Raw genomic sequence first — 21357 nt, forward strand, 5'->3', positions numbered from 1 at the left:
TGATTAACTATCCACTACAAAATATTTTAATGACTTCAGTGCATCTCAGCAGTGGGGCAAAATTAACAATTTTACAGGCTGGTTCCTTGCAAATTTTGCATTATCGCTTCTGTTTGCCAGCTGAATTTTCAGGATGTCAGGCATGAATACATCAGGACTACACATTGAACACCTCCAGCATTTCCTGTTGAGACATGACAACATGACGTGCAGCAATTTGTTGAGCCAAAACATTTATTACACATCATCGCAGGAGACATGCACTTGCAGCACTTCACACAGTGCACTTTTCTCAACTGTTGCTCCCATTTTGAAAACACATACAAATCATAAAATAATTTAAACCAAAACACATATTAAAAAAGGGTTACGCTGTTTTCTTTTTATACATGTTCATAATACTGTTTCATAAAATGTATCACAGAATTAGCTTTAAACACAGAGCAAACCATATGATTGAGGAATAACATTGACACTGTTCTGGATGATAGTTAGCAGAAAAACTGAACTGACGACATACAAGAGCGAATGTCACAGAGAGGGCAGGCATCGGAAAGAAGAGTCTGTCAATGAAGGAGTAGGAGGAGGAGGAGGAGGGTGGGTCTATATATGTCCCTCGAAGAGCTCTGAAGGGCAGACTGGGGTCAATCGCTAGGCGTAGAAAGTCTCTACTTTCACTGCCTGGCAGAACATTGTCATAGAGAAGACCAGACCCAGGATCTGCACAAACACAGGAAACACATCACACATTAATGGGATGACATGTCCCCGTGGAAATTAAAAGGAGAGCTTCGGCTCTTTTGTTGCATCATAATGTACCAACTTGACCATAAATGGCAGAAGGATTTTTTTTCTCGCACTGTTATATCCAAAACTTATTAGATTTTAAAAAAAGGAGAATCTGTCCACATTTCAGCTGCCACTTTCAGACTGTAGGGTCAAAATCGGTTCTAAACAACCTGAAATTATGGATTCATCCTGGCTTCTAATCATTTTCTTGGTACCAGCAAAGCATCATTTAATGCCACAGGCTACCTGAGTATTGTTGCTGACCATGTCCATCCGTTTATGGCCACAGTGTACCATTTTCTGATGACTATTTCCAGCAGGATAATGCATCATGTCACAAAGCTCAAATCATCTCCAGCTGCTTCCGTGAACATGACAATGAGTTCACTGTACTCCAATGGCCTCCACAGTCACCAGATCTTAATTCAACAGAGCAGCTGTAGGATGTGGTGGAACGGGAGATTCTCATGGATGTGCAGCCGACAAATCTGCAGCAACTGTGTGATGCTGTCATGTCAATATGGAGCAAAATCTCTGAAACATTGTTAAATATATATAACACAAAGAATTAAGGCAGTTCTGAAAGTGAAAGTGGGTGAGTAGGAGGAAATGATGCCATGATTGCTTTTGACAGTTTTCTAAATAGTTGCCCATTTTCTGTCAGTCAACCCAGTGGTTTACTGAATAAACATTTCAGCTGCAAAACAACATATCAAAACAAAACATTGTTTTATATATTTATCATTTTGGTGCAAAAATCTCTCAAACCTGAAGTAAAAATTGAAATACTTATGAATATAAGTATAAAAGTATAAAAATGCAAAAGATTCCAAAAGTCTTTCTGATTTACAATATTTGAGTAAATGCACCCAGTTCGCCCACATGCTGCCAAAGTGTGTTCAACCTGCTGGGACACAGACCGATCTCTGATCTCTGGGGGTGGCCTTCAGTGTCTGGCTGCAGGTTGTCATCAGTGGATGTGCTGAATCCTGTGATCTGTAGCAACAGCAGATTTGTTTCACTTTATTTTCCCAGCACATTTGGCAGATGCCCAGTCGGATTGGGATTTGGGGAGAACGTAGGCTGGGTCAATACTTTAAGCCCATTGTCTTGTTCCTCAAGCTGTTTCTGAGCAGTTTTAGCAGTGTGGTGTCAAACATTGTTCTGCTGGGGGGAACTGGGGCTGTCACTGAGGGCTGTTTCTGTTTGGCCGTGGATTTCTCATTCCACAGCAGTGTTTTAAGTGGGTGGTTCATGTCAAAGTAAAAACCACATGAATGCCAGGAGCCAAAATTTCCCAGCAGAGCCTTGTATTGGACAAAGGCTGATCTGTGTTATTTGCTTCACTTGTCAGTGGCTTGATTATTGTGGCTGATCAGCATACCTAAATGCTCAGATATAACACCCACATTAAGCTGTTTATAATAGGTCTGGAAGTCTGGATTAGGAAATTTAACAGTTTTTTTTTCACAAAGCTAAACTGACTTTGATGGTTTTTAGACCTTAAAAATTTCTGGTGCTTCACTGTGTGTGGGGGAACAACTCTTACAGGACTGTGGAGTTTTGTCACTTGTGATGTAAGAAAAACCTTATTGTGGACACATATTACTTTCACATGAATAAATTAAAGAATATTTTTTTACATTTAGAAGACTCTTGGTTTTTTCTGATCATGGGATCATTTTTTTTTTTTTTTTTTTTTAATTGCCCCAGAAAAGTTTGAGTCCATTAATTTTTCATTGGGAACTCACACTTTATGTGTCACATCTCTTAGGTGCTTCACCCTGATCTCTAACACAGTTAAACATTTTCATGTCAGTGCCTCCTATGTAATTCCCATACAGCCTGAACTTGGTTTGGGGGTCGAAATTATGATGAAATACTGATTGTTTCCTACAGTTTTCCAGATGGTTGTGGGAGGATTTTCTTTTATGAACATATTTTTATCAACGTGGTGTCCTGTTGTATAACTTGTTTTTAATTTCTTGTTCCTACATGAAGTGAACTGATGCTTCAACCAGGTGTAACAGCACACTTTCATTTGCATAAATAGATATTAATCATCTTATGTGCTTTAAAATAGAGGATAATTGCATTATTCTTTGCATTGTATAATGGGCCTGATCTCTTCCAAATATTCTGATCAGAAGGTGTGCATGAAGCTCTCTGTAGACATCTGTGTTTTTAGTTCCGTTTGGAGATGATTTGCCCTGTGTGTGTGGAAAGACTCTTTGTGTAAATGCCAGATTTCCCTTCAACCTTACTTTTATCATTCATAACTAAGAGTACCAATAAGATACACAGATTTTTTGTTTTTCTGAACATTTTCACCTTCTGTCACAAACAGGTGCAGAAACTCATTTTCACACCACCATGAAGTCCTTATATAAGGCTTTAACCCAGTGAGCAATGGCAGCATGTGTGTATTTTCTGTGGCCATATTTTTTAAGCGAAATGGCCGAGAGTGGGACAACATATTCACCAGAATGCAACCAGGATTCGATGTTTCGCTTTTTGCCACTTAAAGGACTGATACCTAAATCAACACAGATTTGTGACTGACGGGCAATGCACTGTCTGTACTGCTTCCATAAAGAAAAGCCGTACGGGAACAATAAAACCACCACAAAAAGACTGAGAGACAGCTTCTTCCCCAAAGCTGTGAAAGTAAGAGCTTAAATTAAATTCTCTTAAAAAAAAAACCTTTTCAAAGACCATAACAAAAACACTGTTGTGCAAAATAAAAAAAAAGAAATTATCCTTTTAACTCAAAGCAAGCTACCTCAAAATAAACTATTTTCCCTCATTCTATATCATGTGTGGAAAAGTCTTGATATATTTAAAAATCTCAATATATTACCCAGCCCTAAATTTATACTTATCTATACTTATGTGCAACGGCTAACATTATGACTGGGTATACTTTATACCAAACTAATCCTTTCCTAAACCTAACCTTGTGGTTTTGGTGTCTAAACTAATAGATAATGTTTCTGATGTAATATTTACGATAAGTTAATAAGGCAGAGTTTGACATCAAGTATTACAAGATGTTTAAACCAGAATTAAAAGTGCATACTGTATGTTAGAGACTCTACTAGCTTGGGTAAAATGACAGTATTTGGTTCATATGAGGCTGTAACTCAGCTTGCAAATGCTGGATAGGTTGGAGATAAGCCTGGCAGTCATTACATGTTCTTTGTGGTTTTCATTTATATCCATGTAGGATTTTCAAAAAGAGCACTGACTAAAAATCCAGCCTGGAGCATCACAGGATTTCTGTGCGATTGATGTTTTCAGATGCAAGGTGTGTTTCTCCTCTCACAATATGGAAGCGCATCACGTATTGCTTGGCTGGAGGGGAGATAAAAGAATTTTATGGAGAGTCAAGCCCCTGTATGTGGTCCTCAGTGGTAACACAAGATGCTGTCCAAATAATGCCTGCCTTCAGTGTTTAATGCTGTGACAGTGTGAAACTTATTTCTGTCAAAGACAGAACCTTCTCCAGAGGCTGTAAATATCAAGGCCCGGGTTTGTAACTGCTGAAAGGAAAAAAAAATTCACAGCCGTACTTACCTGAGTAAGTGCTGTGCATAGAGCAAAGATCCAAAGCGCCACCAGGTTCTCATTAAGCCAGTCTTTTACTCGCTCGTAGCACGGCTGTGGAGACAAAAAAAAAAAAAAAAAAAAACACACACACACACAGGCACAGAGCATGAGCAAACACTGCCAAACAAAACTAAACTCACCATTTAAATGCTAACTATTCTACATGCTGCACCCCCTAAACATGCATTAACAGGAAGCACTTTCTTCCTGTGTAAAGAAACTTTGATGATAAAAAAAATATTGTTTGGCTGAAGGATACCTTGTGGCAACATCCTTTTTTCTCACTTCTCCCCCTCTCACCTAATATTCTCTGGAAAAAGTTTCCAAAACATAAATAAGTTCCTGCGACCCTCTTTTCTATTCAGTGGTAATAGGAAGCAAAACATGCATCACATCTGTCATTAAGGAATAAGAATGACATAATTTCTCATTTTTTGAATGCATTCTGTGGGAAACTGAACAAAAAAAATATTATTCATTCTTTCACTGCTCTTTCATAACACATTTTGACAACGAAAAGTACATTTTAAAAATCTCTTTAGAAACTCTAACATGTTTCTGAGCCTGACAGGCAGAAAGAAAAGAGAGGTAATTATCACTAATATGATTAGAGTATGTTGGGGTCAGTGATGTAAGAAAATGATGTAAAGACATGAATTATCAAAGCAAAGAAAGTGGTTTTCTAAGAGCAGAGCTGGCATCAGGAGTATTGTGGGTGACATTTGCTATGAAAGGTGAGGCATATGCCTCTGTAGACCTTATCTGTCATGTGTGCCAAACTGTGTTCTGGATGAAGATGGATACACTGGAGAAAAAGCTGCAAGATATACTGTAGGAAAAAGGAAAATCATACCAGGCTACTGAGCTATTCTAATTAAATTATTCATTTCTGCAGACATGCCTTCCCGTACTATTTTTTTTTCCTTTTTCAAATCTCCTTACATCACAGAGCTGAGTCAGAGCCAGGGAAACCAAACACAATCATCTTTCCATTTCACTGCTGCTTGAAACGTCAGAGAACCAGAAAATATATTTTCCTTCAACACACTGCAAAATATTTCTGGACCAGATCAATATGGAAAGTCATGCAGTAAGCCAAAATTTAAGACGGTGTCGGGATAATTTATCAAACTGCTGCCCAAGTGCAAACCTCCCAGATGGCAGGGCTGCATCTGAAATGATATAAATTCATATCTTTATTGTTTGAGTCCCATAAGCCCAAAGAAATGGTAAAAACACACAAAAAAACCTGCTATGACCTTAGAGGCTGTGCACATCGTTACAGACCCAATATGTCCTACAACAAAACAGATTTGTGTAAAAATGTTTTCCAGGTAGGTGTGATTGATATTCTTTTAAATGACAAAATAAAATTAAAATCAATGCCAGGCCTTTGCTGCCAGTCCTCAACTTGCCCGTGTTGAATCTGTTTCACTTCACCTCTTTCGTGGCGGATTTAGCCACAGCAGGCAGCTATCTTCAGTAAAACAGCTGAAATCCACTGTGCACCCATACAGCTGGCGACAAGCTGATGGTGGCACATTTAGCAGATAAAGAACCCGAAACTTCCCCCAGGATGTGATTGAAACTCAAGGAAGCACCAACAGAGTGAATAGTCAAACCCAGATGAGTTATTATATTCTTCTGAAACTATTGGATATGTTTGATATGTCTGATATTAAGTTCAGCATAAATTGTAATATCTTACTGCATTATTGGATACACACTTGATCTTATCGTGCCTTAAACGACATACATTTAAGCTGCCTGCTTGATGTCCAGTTTAATCCTGTTTGTTCAGCTTCTTGGTTTAAAATAAAACACATCACACTAGGATCTTTGCTTTGGATTTGCAAATGATAAAAAGTCAGTATGACATTTTAAGGCCACTGACATGCTTATGTTGTTTTTTTAACAAAACATATAGAGGCAGATATGATCCCCTAAAAACGTATCAATGTCAAATGTTTCTGTCCTGTAAAAACGTGATGATGTGCAGACTCATTTACAGTTTAAAAATGTCCCATCCCCAGGTCTTTGGCCCATGGTTGTGTTATTTACATGCTGCTGCACGATTGCATCTCAGCAATTGGCTGCGGATCGGACTGTGACCGCCCTCCTCATCCACCTCCACTATGATTGGTCACCTCCTGTTCAGCATCACCTTCGGTGGGACCAAACTGCTCTCTGACAATTTGAGTGGCAAGGACTAGGTACACAGTATGATCATTTGTAAAGACTAAAATCCACTTTTTTCTGCACATAACTTAAAAAGAAAAAAGGTTGGTGAAAATAAATACCTCATGCATGCTTACATCACTTTACGAAGATACTTAAAGTTGTTTTTTACCCTTCTATGAATTAATTTAGAGATTGATTACCCTGAACTATTTTTAGGTCCATTTAACATGTCAGTTGCCAGAAAACATATTTGTCTACATTCCCAATGATGTCTAGTATGTATATTTTAAGTTTTAAAAAGCATGCATTCTGTGTCGGCTTACGTGGCCATTTTATCTTTCTTTTTTAAAACATTTGCAACAAAAACTAGCTCAGTCTGGAGGCCCCATTCAAGCAGCTGCTTTTTCAGCCAGAAAATGGAACAATGTCATAAACAGACTGGAGTGAAAGATGCGTCTAACATATGCTCTTTCATTTCACAGACCAGTGTTTAACTCAGCGGGAAAATCGTTTTTCTCTTGTTTTACCTTCAATATTACCATTCAACCTGTGTAAGTCTTGTCGTTGGGCTTTCCCTCCTCCATTGTCATTTTTAATCTTACATCAATAACATTACCCAGTCTGCATATTTCCATCTACGAAACATCAACTGAATCCGCCCCTTCCTCACCCCCCCATACTGCCGCTATCCTTCTTTAGTCTTGTTACCTCCAGTATTGATTACTGCAACTCAATTCAATTCAATTCAATTCAGTTCAGGTAAGTTCAGTTCAGTTCAGTTCAATTCAATTCAATTCCTTTATTGTCCCTGGAGGGAAATTGGTTTTGCAGCCAGAACACAGACATACAGGACATCATGATAATCAAAAACAAAATCAGAACCACTAGCATATGTCAAAGTGCTGAGTGAAGAGATTCACACAATCCAATAAGAATAAATAAAATAAAATAATTCAAATCCCAGCTATAAACAAGCAAAACACACACGGAGCACAAACACTAGCTGCTGGTTGCTTCATGAGCAAAGCCCCCACGTATCACCATATCACAACCATCCTACAGCAACTCCACTGGCTCCCTGTATTTTACCGTATCCTGTTCAAACTTCTCTATACCTTCAAGGCCATCCATAACCTCACCCCTCCATATCTGTCCAATATCCTTCACATTGCCACCCCATCTCGTTCCCTTAGATCTTCCTCCTCCGTGCACCTCACTGTGCCCCCTGCTCGCCTCAGCACCACGGGGAGCTGAGCCTTCAGTCGCTCTGCTTCCCAGCTCAGGAACTCTCTGCCACCAGGCATCAGGAACTCTGACACTCCTGCCATCTTCAAATCCAGACTTAAAACTCACCTGTTCAAACGTGCCTACTCACTGTAACCACTGAACTACAAATTTACTCTACCATTTATCCATTTCTGTATTTTTTCCTTTGTTCTCTTTGTATGTTGCTTTTAGTCCTTATTGTCTTATTTTTAATGTTGTTACTTTAATGTTGTAAAGTGTCCTTGGGGGTCTTGAAAGTCACTTTGAAATAAAATGTATTATTATTAATATTATTATTATTACTACTTTGTTTTAGGGATCAAAATATAATGGCTATGTAGTCTTAGAGTCATACATAAAAGGGGTGAGGCAAATGAGACACTGCTACAGTAAGGCAAAAAATTAAATGCTTTTTCTTAGGATGTCACTTTTGGTTCAACACAAACACCATCCTGTCTTATGGCATTTATGCATGTAAAAAAGAAAAAAAGGAATTTGTGGGTGTTGGCTGACGTGTTGAACATTTTTTGAGGGAAGAAGTTGTTACAGAGCTTGGCTGAGGAGATCCTGCTGGTCCTGCTGAGCGATGAAGGGGTGAAGACGTTGTGACTGAGGTCCTTGTTGACAGGTGAGGAAAGCCTGACTGGAGAAGAAATAAGGGAATCGACTTGAGGTAGCTGGTGTGACCTAATAAGTAGTTTAGAAAAACTCCTGCTGAGGGTCAGAGATGTTCTCTGCATTCTTCTTCTCACACAAGTGGCCCACAGCCTCTTGCCTGATGACTTTAACCCTTTTCTAATGAGGTCAGAACTGTGATGAGTTAGACTTGATGTAGACAGATACAAACACCAGCAACAGTACCGTGTCTAAATGATTTATATGTGTTGACTTCTTGAGGTTCTTTCCAGAATCACAGTGGGCTGCTCTAGGTGGCCCCTGTTGATTTATGAGTGTTTTTTTCAGGTTTGAAGAGAGCCCCAGCATCCTCTTCTTCACTTTGCTCTCTGCACTGGCAGTATCCCAGTTCTCTGTCCTCCTCCTTCTTCACTAAATATGTGATTGTGTCCAATTTTCAAGCAAATTTGAAGCAAACTTAAGATAAATTGCTATGAAAAAACACATCAGATGGTTTAACGGATGTTAATATAGTGTTGTCTGAACATGGTTGCATAATCTATTGCACATAGTATAAAAAAAGTAGTCGTTGCTAAAAGGAAACACAAGCTCAAGCTGCAGAACATAAAAATAACTATTTGCCTTGGATTTTAACAAGGGAAAAACTGAAAAAGATGTTCAGGTCCTTGTTTCTATGGTTATTAGTATGTCAGAGCATTTCTCATGTTTGTTCTTTGGAGACAGAGATGGCAGAAGGTTCTTGTGACCAGTTGTTAACTTATTCATAAAAACTGTTTCCATATCTTCTTATAAACAGAAACTCTTTTTCATAAAGGGTAATTTAAAGGGCATTTTCTTCAGACATTCCATCCTTTAATTCTCTTTCATTTGCTCTAAAAGGCTGCAACTGAAGCTACAAAGTTTTTGATCATTTTCTGTCCAAACACCATATGATGTGGTTAACAATCTTTCTTTACAGCTATGCTGGTGCATTGTGGAAACTTTATACATAAGAAGATGATGTGACTCAGATTTCTGAAGCTTGTGTTTTTGTATTTATCATGTCCTGTGTTTACCCGACTTGTATCTACTAATAATTGGATCTTTGAACTGCACACATGAACAGAAGTAATAACAACATCAAGAAAATCTGATTTCCATCTTCATACAAGACATGCATCCTTTAACACCAAATCTACCCTTTTGAGTGAGAACATTTTACGCACACTAACTTATAATACACTATCAACTGTTCATGATTCCAGTCTGTTTTGTTTTTCACAGTAATGTGATGGAAACAATCAACAAGGAGTCTGTGTGCCTGGGTATGAATACATTTTTTTAATTTAAGATGGTTACACATAGTAAAAATAAGGAATCTTTGGTAGAATAAAGAAACAAACCATTGCCAGGAATAAAAATATAGCATTGTGACATTAATGAAGAAACAATAATGTTGTGGCAAGTCCAAAACGATGTAACATTCTTCTAATAAGTGACATCACGTAATAAATATTACTGAGGATGAGCGTGATGAAGCTAAAATAGTTTTTAAAAATAGAAATTAATAGTTGAAATAAACAGAATGATAGAAAAATGTTTTCTTCATGATCTTCTCTCTGTCTGATCTCCCGTAGCTGTCACTTCCTCAGACATTACAACATCACACAAACACAGATGTGTCCGTGGCTGCATGCGCAATCAATAACGACAATGGCAGCCCGGTGAACACACTTGTTGCTGCTGTACGAATGTAGCTTTTGTTTATATGAGGGACAAATTACAGAGCAACAAACTATAATGTTTGGGGCATAAAAATCCAGCATACTGGATTCACTTTCATCCATCTTAAAACACACCTGGAGAGGTTAGTAGAGGTTAGTGGTATGAAGCTAATGTTAGCATCTACATTAGCAACGTGTTTAGTGCCACAGTGGCATAAATGTTAGCTTGTTACTACCTTTGTACTAATATAATAACTCCATCAGACTGGCTTCACTGGATGTGTTCAGAAAAAGAATGAAACATTTACAAAACACAGTGAGTTAAACTGGGTCCATCAGATTAATTGTAAACTGGTTTTAGAGGGGCAGTTTTTCGAACAATAGGTTGAAGTTTTTGCTGCTTCAGTAATGTTAGCTTTATTTATTGGACCTGAAAGCATTCAATCTGAATTAATTACAATATTAAGTTGTTTTTTGTTGTTTTGTTTTTATTCATTCAATTATAAAATGTTTAATAATCATATTTTCTGTAATTATCTCAAACAGAGTCGTTTTAAGTGTTGGGCCAATGCCTGCAGGTTTTATGTGTTTTCCTGATGCAACACACCTGACTCCAAATAATGGGGTAAAGGGCAGAACTTCCTCACGTGTAACTAATATTTTGGAAGCTCAAATTTTTTCAACTGTAACTAAAAGGGACTAAATTGGAAAACGCCATGGTTTCATTTCCTTGTTTAAAGCCGTAGCTATCTTTCCCACAACCTGCATGGACCAACCCGGCCAACAGCTACAACAATGGCGTTACATTTGTGCTGCAGAAACTGAGCATGATATGGCTATTACAGCTAAATCTGTAAAAAAAAATCCATACAAATACTTCCTTTTTAGCTCTGTTCTCCTCAAGCTTCTTTTTTTGTTTACATTCTACAACTTCATGTGCATGCTCCATATCTTATTCTGTTTTTTGTGTATTTCTGTGGCAGTGTTGCAGAGCCACTAACATGCCTGGCAGCATTGTCAGTGGTTTTGTGTAGATGCACATATTTCTTTAAACAATGCTGTCTATTTAAAAATATATGTTTTTTAAATTGAAGAATTTCAATCTCTGCGTGGATGTAGCCTTAAAAAACTGCTTTGCTAAAATACTCCTTTGTTTGCCATTGCAGACTTTCATTCATTACATCTAATTCAGTCATTGCAGCTGAAACCTGCCTTTTTGTCCTTACGAATCTTGCTGAACACTCAACGATTTTAAATGTCCAAAAAATGTGTGTGTGTGTGTGGGCGGGGTGGGCGGGGGCAGTGACCTGTACATGTGGGAGTAAAAAAACTATGAAATATTGATTTAAATAACAGTGTCCCTGAACACCAACTCCAAAGATTAGCCTTGGATCAGCCTCACTGATTTCTTTTAGCTGATTAAAACCTAAATTAGGAAATCACCAGAGTGACAATATATGCAATTTTAAGCTGAAAATCTGGACCAGCTCAATTAAAACAGATGTTATCGGCACAGCATGGGCAGCAAGGGAACATACATTTAATGAAATTAGGAATGTGAGGATATGTTTGCAAGATGCGAATCCACCAATATATTGGAAGGGAGAGCTGGTATATTGAAATGTAAACTGCAGTGACTAAATTCTTAATCTTCAAGAAAACCATTAAAATAAAAATGTCTTTTTATAGCAGCTGAATTCAGTGGTCTGCATGACAGCCAACAAGCTGTCACCTCAGGAGGTAAACAGATGTAATCTAAAAAGATTAGTCCATGGTTTGTGCTGGATGCGGTTTCAAGAAAAGTAATGGAAAAGCATTTGAAAAGGTTACACATTTCATTTCTGAAATTGGAAAAAGGCTGCACTTTAAACAAAGTAAGTCCTTTCATTGCTAAGTGGCAAACCAAAATGAGTTGAGAAGCCTTTGTATAGAGATAAAAAGGGCTCTCTGCGACCATCAAGGCATCATTTTCATCATTCACTTTTGATAGTTATAACTAATGTTAAATTACTCACTTTATTGATTAAACTCAAGAAGAGTTTTATTTTGAGTATGATGTAAAATTGTTAACCAAGCGTACAAATAGTCACATAATCTCCTGAAAAACATTTTTAACCACAGCAACCATTTCATGAGAGACTTGAGTATCAAAATAGACACTCTCTTTTCAACAGTTTTTTTATGTTTTGATTCATATGTATGTGATGACCCCAGGCCTTGGCATTTGTGCAGGCTATATACTGAATGTTTTGTGCTTGGTTGCAACCAGGTGATTGGTTGGATGCCTGGATTCCCTTTGCAAGTGGGTCTGCACCATTTATCACCTTTTTTTTTTTTTTTTTTTTGGCAAGAATGCTACTTTAAACACACGAGTAGAACAAACAAATCAGAATGAGTTTTCAGATAAACTTAGATAGTAGATAACTGCACATTAAAATGATTCCCCAAACAACTTCTGCCTAAATTCTGATTATGTTCAGTTGCTCTAAGCTGTAAAGTTATGACCGGATCCACCTCCTTTATACTGCATTTAAACAATTGTTAAGAAACCTCCAATGGACACTTTTGCACTTTGCAGACTACAGCCTGAAACAAATGCATGCAAAATTATCACTTTATTATTAACTTTTTATTATTTTTGCTATCAACTTTGCTCAGCCTCTTTTGATTTGGTAAACCCTCTTCCCACTGGCAAAAACGCTTTTCCGTCCATCTAAGCGGCAAACTCCTCTTTCCAAACTCATCATCACTTCTCTTCGGGTAATTGACCAGCTGACTGAAAAGGAGTGAACTCAGTAACTGGTTGTTCCATCACCCACCTGCGATTGGCCCAATCGTCTGCTGCCCACCTGGGGCTCCACTATTTAAACACGAGTTAGACAATCATTCAGGGCAGCTGGTTGAGATTAGAGCAGCTTGCCGCTTGTGGTTTCTGGGTGTAAACATATGGTTAGGTTTGGACTGTGCCAGTTGAACTGTTTATTGTAGAGGGTATTGCCTGTGAAAAGCTTTTGGTGAGCTATTTGGACTTTGAACTGTGTTGTATTCTTGTAAATGACCTTAGGTCTCAAATTTGTTGTAATCCATAATTACTATCTGTTTTATAGGTGTTAGTATAGTTACTTTCTTTTTTTCTTTTTTTTTTTACTTTTTTACTGTTTCCTTTTTCTTTTGTTTTCAGGGTGTGTTCTTTTGCTTTTATCTCCCTTTTTTAAATTAATAAACCATTTTGCCTTGAACTATCATTTCCAGTTATTAAACTGTTGGTACCAGACATCCCATGGGTGAGACGTGACAAATAAATATGTATTTTACTCAGTCTACCTTCCAGGTACCTACACACGTCATACGCCATATAAGATTATTGAGGTTTGAATGATGTAAACCCTTTCAGGCTACAATCATAACTGCAAATTCAGTAAAGACTTATTTCTGAGCAGTCGCCATTGCAGTTTATCTTTGAAGCCATACTGTATTCAACTAGCAGATGATGCTGCAACAAAAGCAGTCTTGTTACATCAGCAAGTAAAAGTAAAAGTATTCCAATGAAATAGTCGGTTCACAACAAGACTTTTATCCATAAAAACCTGTTTTAGGTGAAAATTTAAGGATTTCAAGGTGTTGGCACTCCCTTTTCCCTAGCTGAACCGGGCCTGTAACATCTTATTAAGGTCATCTTGAGCTATAATACTTGTGTTTCTCATGCAAACCTTCCTCAGGGAGTCAAAAAGAACATTTAATGAGAACTCTGGAGCATTTCATTCGACAACATGATCCTTACCAGAACACAGAGGCTGGAAAGGTTTTGTGGATTCTTGCACACTTGAATGACTTTTCAGTTTTAGTTTTAAAATCACCAGTACTGATTTTTGTTAATGTAAAAGACTATTTGAAAATATAGGGACTTTTCCAGCACAAAGGGTGCAACTTAGAGCCTATAAAGTTTTTAAATATGATGTACTGAAATATGAAATAAAATACTCTAAAGGGGTATGACATTCTTACGAGCTTTATAAACATATCAACAGGCAGCATCTGGCAGACTTGATATGCTCTCTGAAGAAGCCCATTTACCATTTTGTTGTAACATCATCAGACACTGCACAGAAATCACTGCCATTATTGTTCATCATCTTCACTCATTATGATGATGTGTGATAGCATTTGCACTGCTGGACTGTAAAAGTCTCATTTGTGTCACATTTTCTTCATTCTTAATGATGATGATCAACTTCTAAACTTATTTTTAATTTCATTGCTCCTGCTAGCACATATTATTAATCTTTCATGATGATGCCATTGTATAATTTCTTTGCAGTTTGAGCAGCTGTTGCGTTGGCCTGATGGTGTTTTTTTTTTTTTTTTTTGTCTTTTAAGTATAGTAGCTTGAGTCTGCTGGGATGATGATGATGGTGATGAGCCTTATTTTTAACAGTATGAAACAAAGAAGCTCACATTTGACATGGGTTTTGAGAGTTGTGAGAGCATAAGATGTATGGCACACTTTTTTGACTGCTGTGGTTTCTAGTAAACTTTTGCACAATTATTTATTTTTTAACAGTTTATTTTTCAGGGGCGGAAAAAAAACAAACATTAAATCAGACTAAACTGAATATAGATTCATTGCACCAGATAATAGTTTTCCAGCTAATTTCCATCTGCAGTCCTTGGGGCTGCAGATTTATAAAGGGTTTGAGGGTATAAATAAATAAAAATAAGAGCATAATAATAAAAAAGGGTAAAAAGGATTGATCTCTTTTATTTATAATTCTGAAAATATGTGACATTAGAAAAACCTGGTGATCAGCAGTAGCGAGGCAGGTCAAGAGTGTGGCTTAACCATCTTTCAAAACAACAACAAACAAACTAGCGTGCATTCACACTAGTAGTCTAGGGACTCCGTTCAGTGGATGGGGAATTCTGAAAAATTTCCACCCATGTCTTTTTTTTATTTTTTTATTTTTTTTTTGCACACTGTGCTTTACTGAAGCAGCCCAAACTACCTGGACAATGTCATGCAGTTACAACAACTGTACACTAGGGGCAATAAAAAGAAACTGTCTCACTAATTGAGCAACAAAAATTAAACAGTCTTGGGGTTTCTGTTTTTACTTTAATGTTCAAATCTATGCAGTTTTCAGAAAAAATATTTTGGGTATGAGCAGCAGGAAAAGCAGCAAGATGTCAAAAATGCTGCCCTACGATTTGTTCTTCATCATTTCTTCTCTTTGGTTCAGTTTGCTTTCACACTGTAAGTGAGCCACACCAGGGTTCATTTGGCTTACACAGGCTTTAATTCAGAAGTCAAACATTTTACAATATCTAATTCAGCTGTTTGCTATTTTTTCAACAAGTTTTATTATCCCAAAATTATAAATATAATAATGTTGAGCTCACCAAATACTCAGTAAGATAGATGTATGTGTTGATATCTAAAGAGAATCAGCCTACAATATGCTACCATACGCAGCTCAATGCAGCAAGTAAAGAGTAATATGCCAACTCCAAGAAGAACATTCCTACTAAAAGAAAGGTACTGAAACGCAGGACTTATGTTTTTAAAAACTTCTAAAGATATCCACAGTCCCTCTGGGATAATGTTCTTTGTAAAGAGGAAACAAAATTGAATGGAAACAGTGCATCAGTTTATTCAAGGTACCTGTAAGTAACATAAGGCATGTAAAGAAAAGAAAATCATTGTTACATATCCAACATTAAACATGCTGGAGCCTCTATCTGATAGAGTCTATCAGATAACTTGTATTTAACCAGAAAATGAAAACTTTGAGATTTAAATTGATTTTTCAACTGTGTCCTGGCCAACACAGCAGATCAGATTAGAAGAAATAATAATTCTCAGACACAAACACAGTGTACAACATATAATTAGGATCAAAAATAGGAATTATAAAACCTGATCAAAAAACTGAACTTATGTCTCTTCAAGATTTCTGCAATAAAATTGACTCTTAAAGTCCCACTCCAGGAGTAATAATTCCCTTTCAAAATTCTGTAAGTGAACGTATCCTGTATGTCTCAGTATGATACATTTTAAAATGATTGGCGCATTGCTTGGGGCTGACTCTTCAGTTTTTCCTCAATACAGGTAGAGCTATGAACATGATAGCTGACACTTGTCCTCCCTGTTTACTCTGATTCTGTGTAGGTATGCCTCCTTTTCTCAATCCTAGTCCTCAAGACTCACTGCCCTGCATATGTGCTTCAGTGTGGATGAAATAATTAGCTTGTAATCAGACTTGCGAAGAAATTGATGACAGCCAGTTGAAGAAGTCCAACCATTTCATTCAGGTATGTTGGAGCAGGGAAATATCTAAAACATGAAGGGCAGTGGGTTCCAAAGACCACTCTGGGGTATAATGTTTGAAGCAGAGAGCAACTTCCAAAAGGTGGAAATAAGAAGTGGAAGTTCAATTTTAACAGGCCGAATGTTTATGTATTCACTTGCTATGGCTTTCATAATTGAAAAGACATCACTTGTTGGCCAGAAGCTTCTACAAGTGAGCTCCTGGTTCAGACAGTGAGTACAGCTATAGCTCTCATCTCTTCAAAACTAGTTTAGAGGTCTTCAGCTTCGAGGATCAAGCTTATTCAGCTTCAAGCTTAGCTAGCTCTAGGCTCTTACAGCTTTTAAGTTCCCAATGTACTTTGCTAGTTGAGAGGTTGAGATGAATGAGCTGGAATTTCTAGAGCCATGGGAATCTCCCAGCTAAGAGTCCATTGTTTGATGAAAAGCTTTGATAGCTTGGCTAACTAGCAGGACTAGAGATTGTCTAAACTTCCAGCTGAGTGCTAGGGTGAGCTAACTTTGCTAGCCCTCTGTTCCTGTGGCTCCAGAGAATCCAGCTTATTTACCCAAGAGTTGACCTGGATAACTCAAAGTTCACAGCTAAATTTTTGGCTAGTTCTTAGCTGAGCTTGTGATTCCTGAGCTCTTGGATTTCCATTAAAAAATAGGAATGTTAACAGGCATACTACTTAATTAGATTTACTATTACAATACATATATATATTTATTCTAATATGCATCCCCATCATCTTTTTTCATATTTGTTGGTTTTGTGTTTCCAGCTAGGATTAGTTTTGTTCTGAAAACTTTATGGAAAATAAGTAAATCTAAACATAGTCTCATTGATGTTTATGGCTTTCAAAACCTAAATAAAAGCACTGGAGAAAACAAACAACAACAACAACAACAAAAAAGAACTTATACTAACTCCTTCCCACTGCTGTGTGAATCCATTCTTTTAAAAGTTCCTAAAATGGTTTGAAGCCTCTGGTTTATTGTGTCAAAGGCTGACATTAAAGTTCGATAAAGGCAATTTTGATGCATCAGCTGCCAAGAACAGATCTTTGTAAAGAACTGACTGTGTGAAGCCAGACTACATATGGCTCTAAACAAAAGAAGGAAACCTTTTAACAAATTATTTTTTAATGTTATGGGAAGAAAGGGAATTTTGAAGGTGAGTCTATAGTTGCTCTAGGCTGAAGTGTCCCTGTTCTCTGGAATTCACAATCAAGCAAAATATAATATATGCCAGCTCTCTATCTGTAGCTTCATTTATTATCTTACAGAAAGCTAGGGCTCTTTGTTTCACTAACATGTTTATAGAAAGTGTCAAGAAAGAACATGGTTACAAAACTTTGTTTACACATTCAGGTCAGCAGTTTACCAATGTGATGAACAGGCCACAAGTAGGTGGAGTTATTTTAATTCTGAACTAATGCACAATTAATACCAGCTGTCCCTTTTTATTATCTCAACATGCTCAATTACCTCACTCCCAACAACTTCCAGTGTTACTAAATCATGTGCAGAATAATTCATTTACATATTGTACACAAAATAAATAAAAACACCAAGTGTTGGATACCCATAACAACAAATCTGCAGAAAATTATAGAGCTTGTTTGGATCTATGGTAATGCAGTTGTGCAATCTTTTGCAGATTCTATTGTGCTTTTCCACCAGTGGAAACAGACATGCTCTCATTTATAAACATGCAACCTCTGTCAGCAGAACAGGCACTTTTTCTGCCATATTATTGGAAATTTAAACTCTTATAAATCTAGTTTTCTTGTTATGAAAAAAGCTCATATAATTGGATTTAAAACTATAATGTAGGATCATGATTCAACATCACAATGATGTTTTAACAGTCTGTGATGAGTAGATACGAGCGGGATGCACCACAGGCCAAACACCTCTAAATATGTAGGTATCGTGGAGTGTTGACACTAAATATACATTAGAAAAGCATAAGTATGACCAGCAGTCAAGTCCTCCTGAAAAATATTCAATTCAGTATCTGTAATAATAAATACAAATCTCCATACTGTTTGCTTTTAGAGATCAGGTACTGCATATCAAAAGTTCAAAAACCTTTTTTGCTGATAGGGCCTTTTCATATCAAAATATTTGCGAAACAAATCGTTTTTAAATGGATATTTTATAATGGAAATGCTGCATTAACTACTGAAACGACTTGACATTGAGCAGAAACTGACATTACCAATTCACATATAAATAAAACATAAGCAACATTTTGACACCGTCCTCCCAGGTGTATAATCTCTCTCTTGTTTTTTCTGTCTTTGAATCTCTACCTGAAGTGTCAAAAGAGAGGTCATAAACCTCTCCAATACTTTAAATAATGCTTCACTATGTGAAATATGATGCAAATTAATTTTATACGTGACTATTTCCATCCGAAGTTGCAGGGTAACTAAAAGTTAATGTTTGTGCCTGGACATTGGTTGAGCCACTCTGGAATACTGATGTTGTTTCTTTTTTTGTTGTTCATGATTTCTTGAGCATATTGACTACATTTTGCATTATTTTCCTGTTGCAGGGTCAAATGCTGCCTAAGGCAAAACTGCCTTGCATGCTACTGGCTGTTTTCCTGGAGAATCCTAATGTGACTCGCTTTTTTCATGTTGCCATTCAAATTGACAAGGTTGAATTGTGCTTTGGTGAAAAACAGAAAAAAGAATTTCCTTCCCACAATCACACTGCATTATGGGTGTTTCTTTTTTCTTTGGCTAAATGAAAGTCATATCAGTGTATGCAAAGACTGACATTTTCTCTTAAGCAGGGTTGTATAATATACTTATAGGAAATCATTTATTTTTCATAGATATATTTAATTAGTTCAGTTGCATCAGACAGTTACAGTACACACATGGGGTCTATGTCCACATGCTATACCGCATAAGATCATGGACTGTATCCCAACATGGATGTTCTGCAATCCATTAACTGAAGAGAGTAAGTAAACATTTGTTCCTCTGACTGCCATCTTCTGAGTTGCGTTAACTGAGGCTTTTCTGCAGAAAATTCTCCTAAACTCTTCAAATTTAAAGCACTCTGATGTCTACTGGAGGTATTAGGGCCTCAGACACCAAGCCACCTTGGTCTCTTTTGGACTTTAATGTGCATATTATTGCCATTTTTAAACTCCTTTATTGTCTTTTTTCAGCTGATTTAACTTCCAAAACTCCCATCACAGTTGGTGCTGAAAGAGCTCACTTTGACTGACTGTTTAGAATAGTGATTGCACAAGAATGGAGGTGGCAACTAATGGCTATGTTAACATGCCATTTCACACACTATCTGTTCTAATTTATCACCCTCATTTCTCCAAACAAACAACACTTTTCTCAAAAATGCGCCCTTGTAGAGTGAAGAAACTAAAGACCAACAGAAAATCACAACCCAAGAGAGACCAGCCTTGTGCAATTTAGCTGTTTTCTGTTTCATCCTAACATATAAAATACTTCTGTCTTTTCTGCACTAGCAAGCTTTGTCTTCTTGCAACAGTCTGAACATTTCTTAGTAACTGTTGTAATTTGTCTTTGTAGTGTGTTCAAGTGCTATTTTATTTGTTCAGATGTTGGCAACTTGAGGAGAACCAGCACAGTGCTCTTGTTTCTTTAACCCTCTGATGCATAAATTATTAAAAAAAACAGTGCCACAGTTTTTTTCCACATACAATATTTGACTTCTACAGACACCCACAATGATGCTTTACTTTTTTTTTCTTAATTGGCTTTTTATTTATTATAAGCTAATTTGTAAAAAATATTTATAAAATAAAGTTCTGCCATATTTACTGTATATAATATATCTGTTCATTCATTTTATTTTCCTGTTTATCACTGGGGCAATGTTTGTGTATATATGAAATTTTATATTTTTATTTATTCTTTAGTGTGACAGTGTATAAATGACTCACTAATGTTCACTGAATTGACTAATTAGCAAATATACCATCCTCACCCATGCATTTACTACGAAACAGCATTATTATAAGTGTGGACTGTCGTAGACACTATGCATGAAAAGGTTAAGTTGGTTTGGTGTATAAGAGCACAAACCATCAAAAACTTTAAAAGTATTAAAGTTGTACAAAGAAGACCATTTTGACTCTTTTTAAGAGAAATTTTGCAATAGCAATGTGAGATTTAGTATGCCAACCTGGCTAAATGACTGTCTACGGCCAGCTTTCATGGAGATTACTGGGTGCAGATTTATTAGTGTGACCCTGGATTTGAGCACTTCTTGAAGAAGAGGACTGCAGCAAAATATTGATTTAAAACATTAAGGACTTTGTTGGAAATCTTTTGTACAGAAAAAATGTACAGCTACATTTGTCAGTAAATGGTTAACAGGGAAAATGTATAGTTTGAAGTGGTCCTGTTTAAGTCCAGACTGAAATCCAGCTTTTTGATATTGATTTTGGAAAATGGGTAAAAATAATTTTGAACATTTAATGGGTGGCTGCTTGATCATGGTGATGCTGAACCTCTGGAATGTCCATCATAAACTAGGTGTTTGACACCTTGTCACATGACAACATGTACATGTTCAACACTATTGATCTGGGTGGCTGTTCCAGTCATTTCACGTGGAGGCGTTCAACTGCCATCACTCAGTTTTTAGTCCTGGACTGTGATACTACCACTGCTTGAACATGTGGACAAATATGTGAAGTCTGACCTCAGATTTACCATGACAACTCCAACACAATGTTTTGTCATCGTTCATCACTTGATTATGTCATTTATAGGCAGAACAAAGCTGTTGTGGGAATAAAAATCCCTTACAAGCCGACAACTTGGCATTAGTAAGAAGGATTTTAGCCTGAAGCTGGTG

General features: G+C 37.0%; 1 protein-coding gene across 3 annotated transcripts in view; it reads right to left on the reverse strand.

Annotated features, from left to right (window-relative positions):
- Nucleotides 1-216: 216 nt before the first annotated feature.
- tspan4a (tetraspanin 4a) overlaps nucleotides 217-21357 on the reverse strand; it is a 185236-nt gene continuing 164095 nt past the window's right edge. For all 3 annotated transcript variants that reach the window (XM_041986311.1, XM_041986302.1, XM_041986293.1), the window contains 2 exons: nucleotides 4366-4449; nucleotides 217-720 (listed from right to left, as the gene is read on the reverse strand). In XM_041986311.1, coding sequence (XP_041842245.1) covers nucleotides 652-720; nucleotides 4366-4449 — 153 coding nt within the window. In that variant the 3' untranslated portion in view covers nucleotides 217-651. The remainder of the gene's footprint in view (nucleotides 721-4365; nucleotides 4450-21357) is intronic.

The sequence above is a fragment of the Melanotaenia boesemani genome, chromosome 1 (genome assembly GCF_017639745.1).
Source record: "Melanotaenia boesemani isolate fMelBoe1 chromosome 1, fMelBoe1.pri, whole genome shotgun sequence".
Taxonomy (NCBI): domain Eukaryota; kingdom Metazoa; phylum Chordata; class Actinopteri; order Atheriniformes; family Melanotaeniidae; genus Melanotaenia; species Melanotaenia boesemani.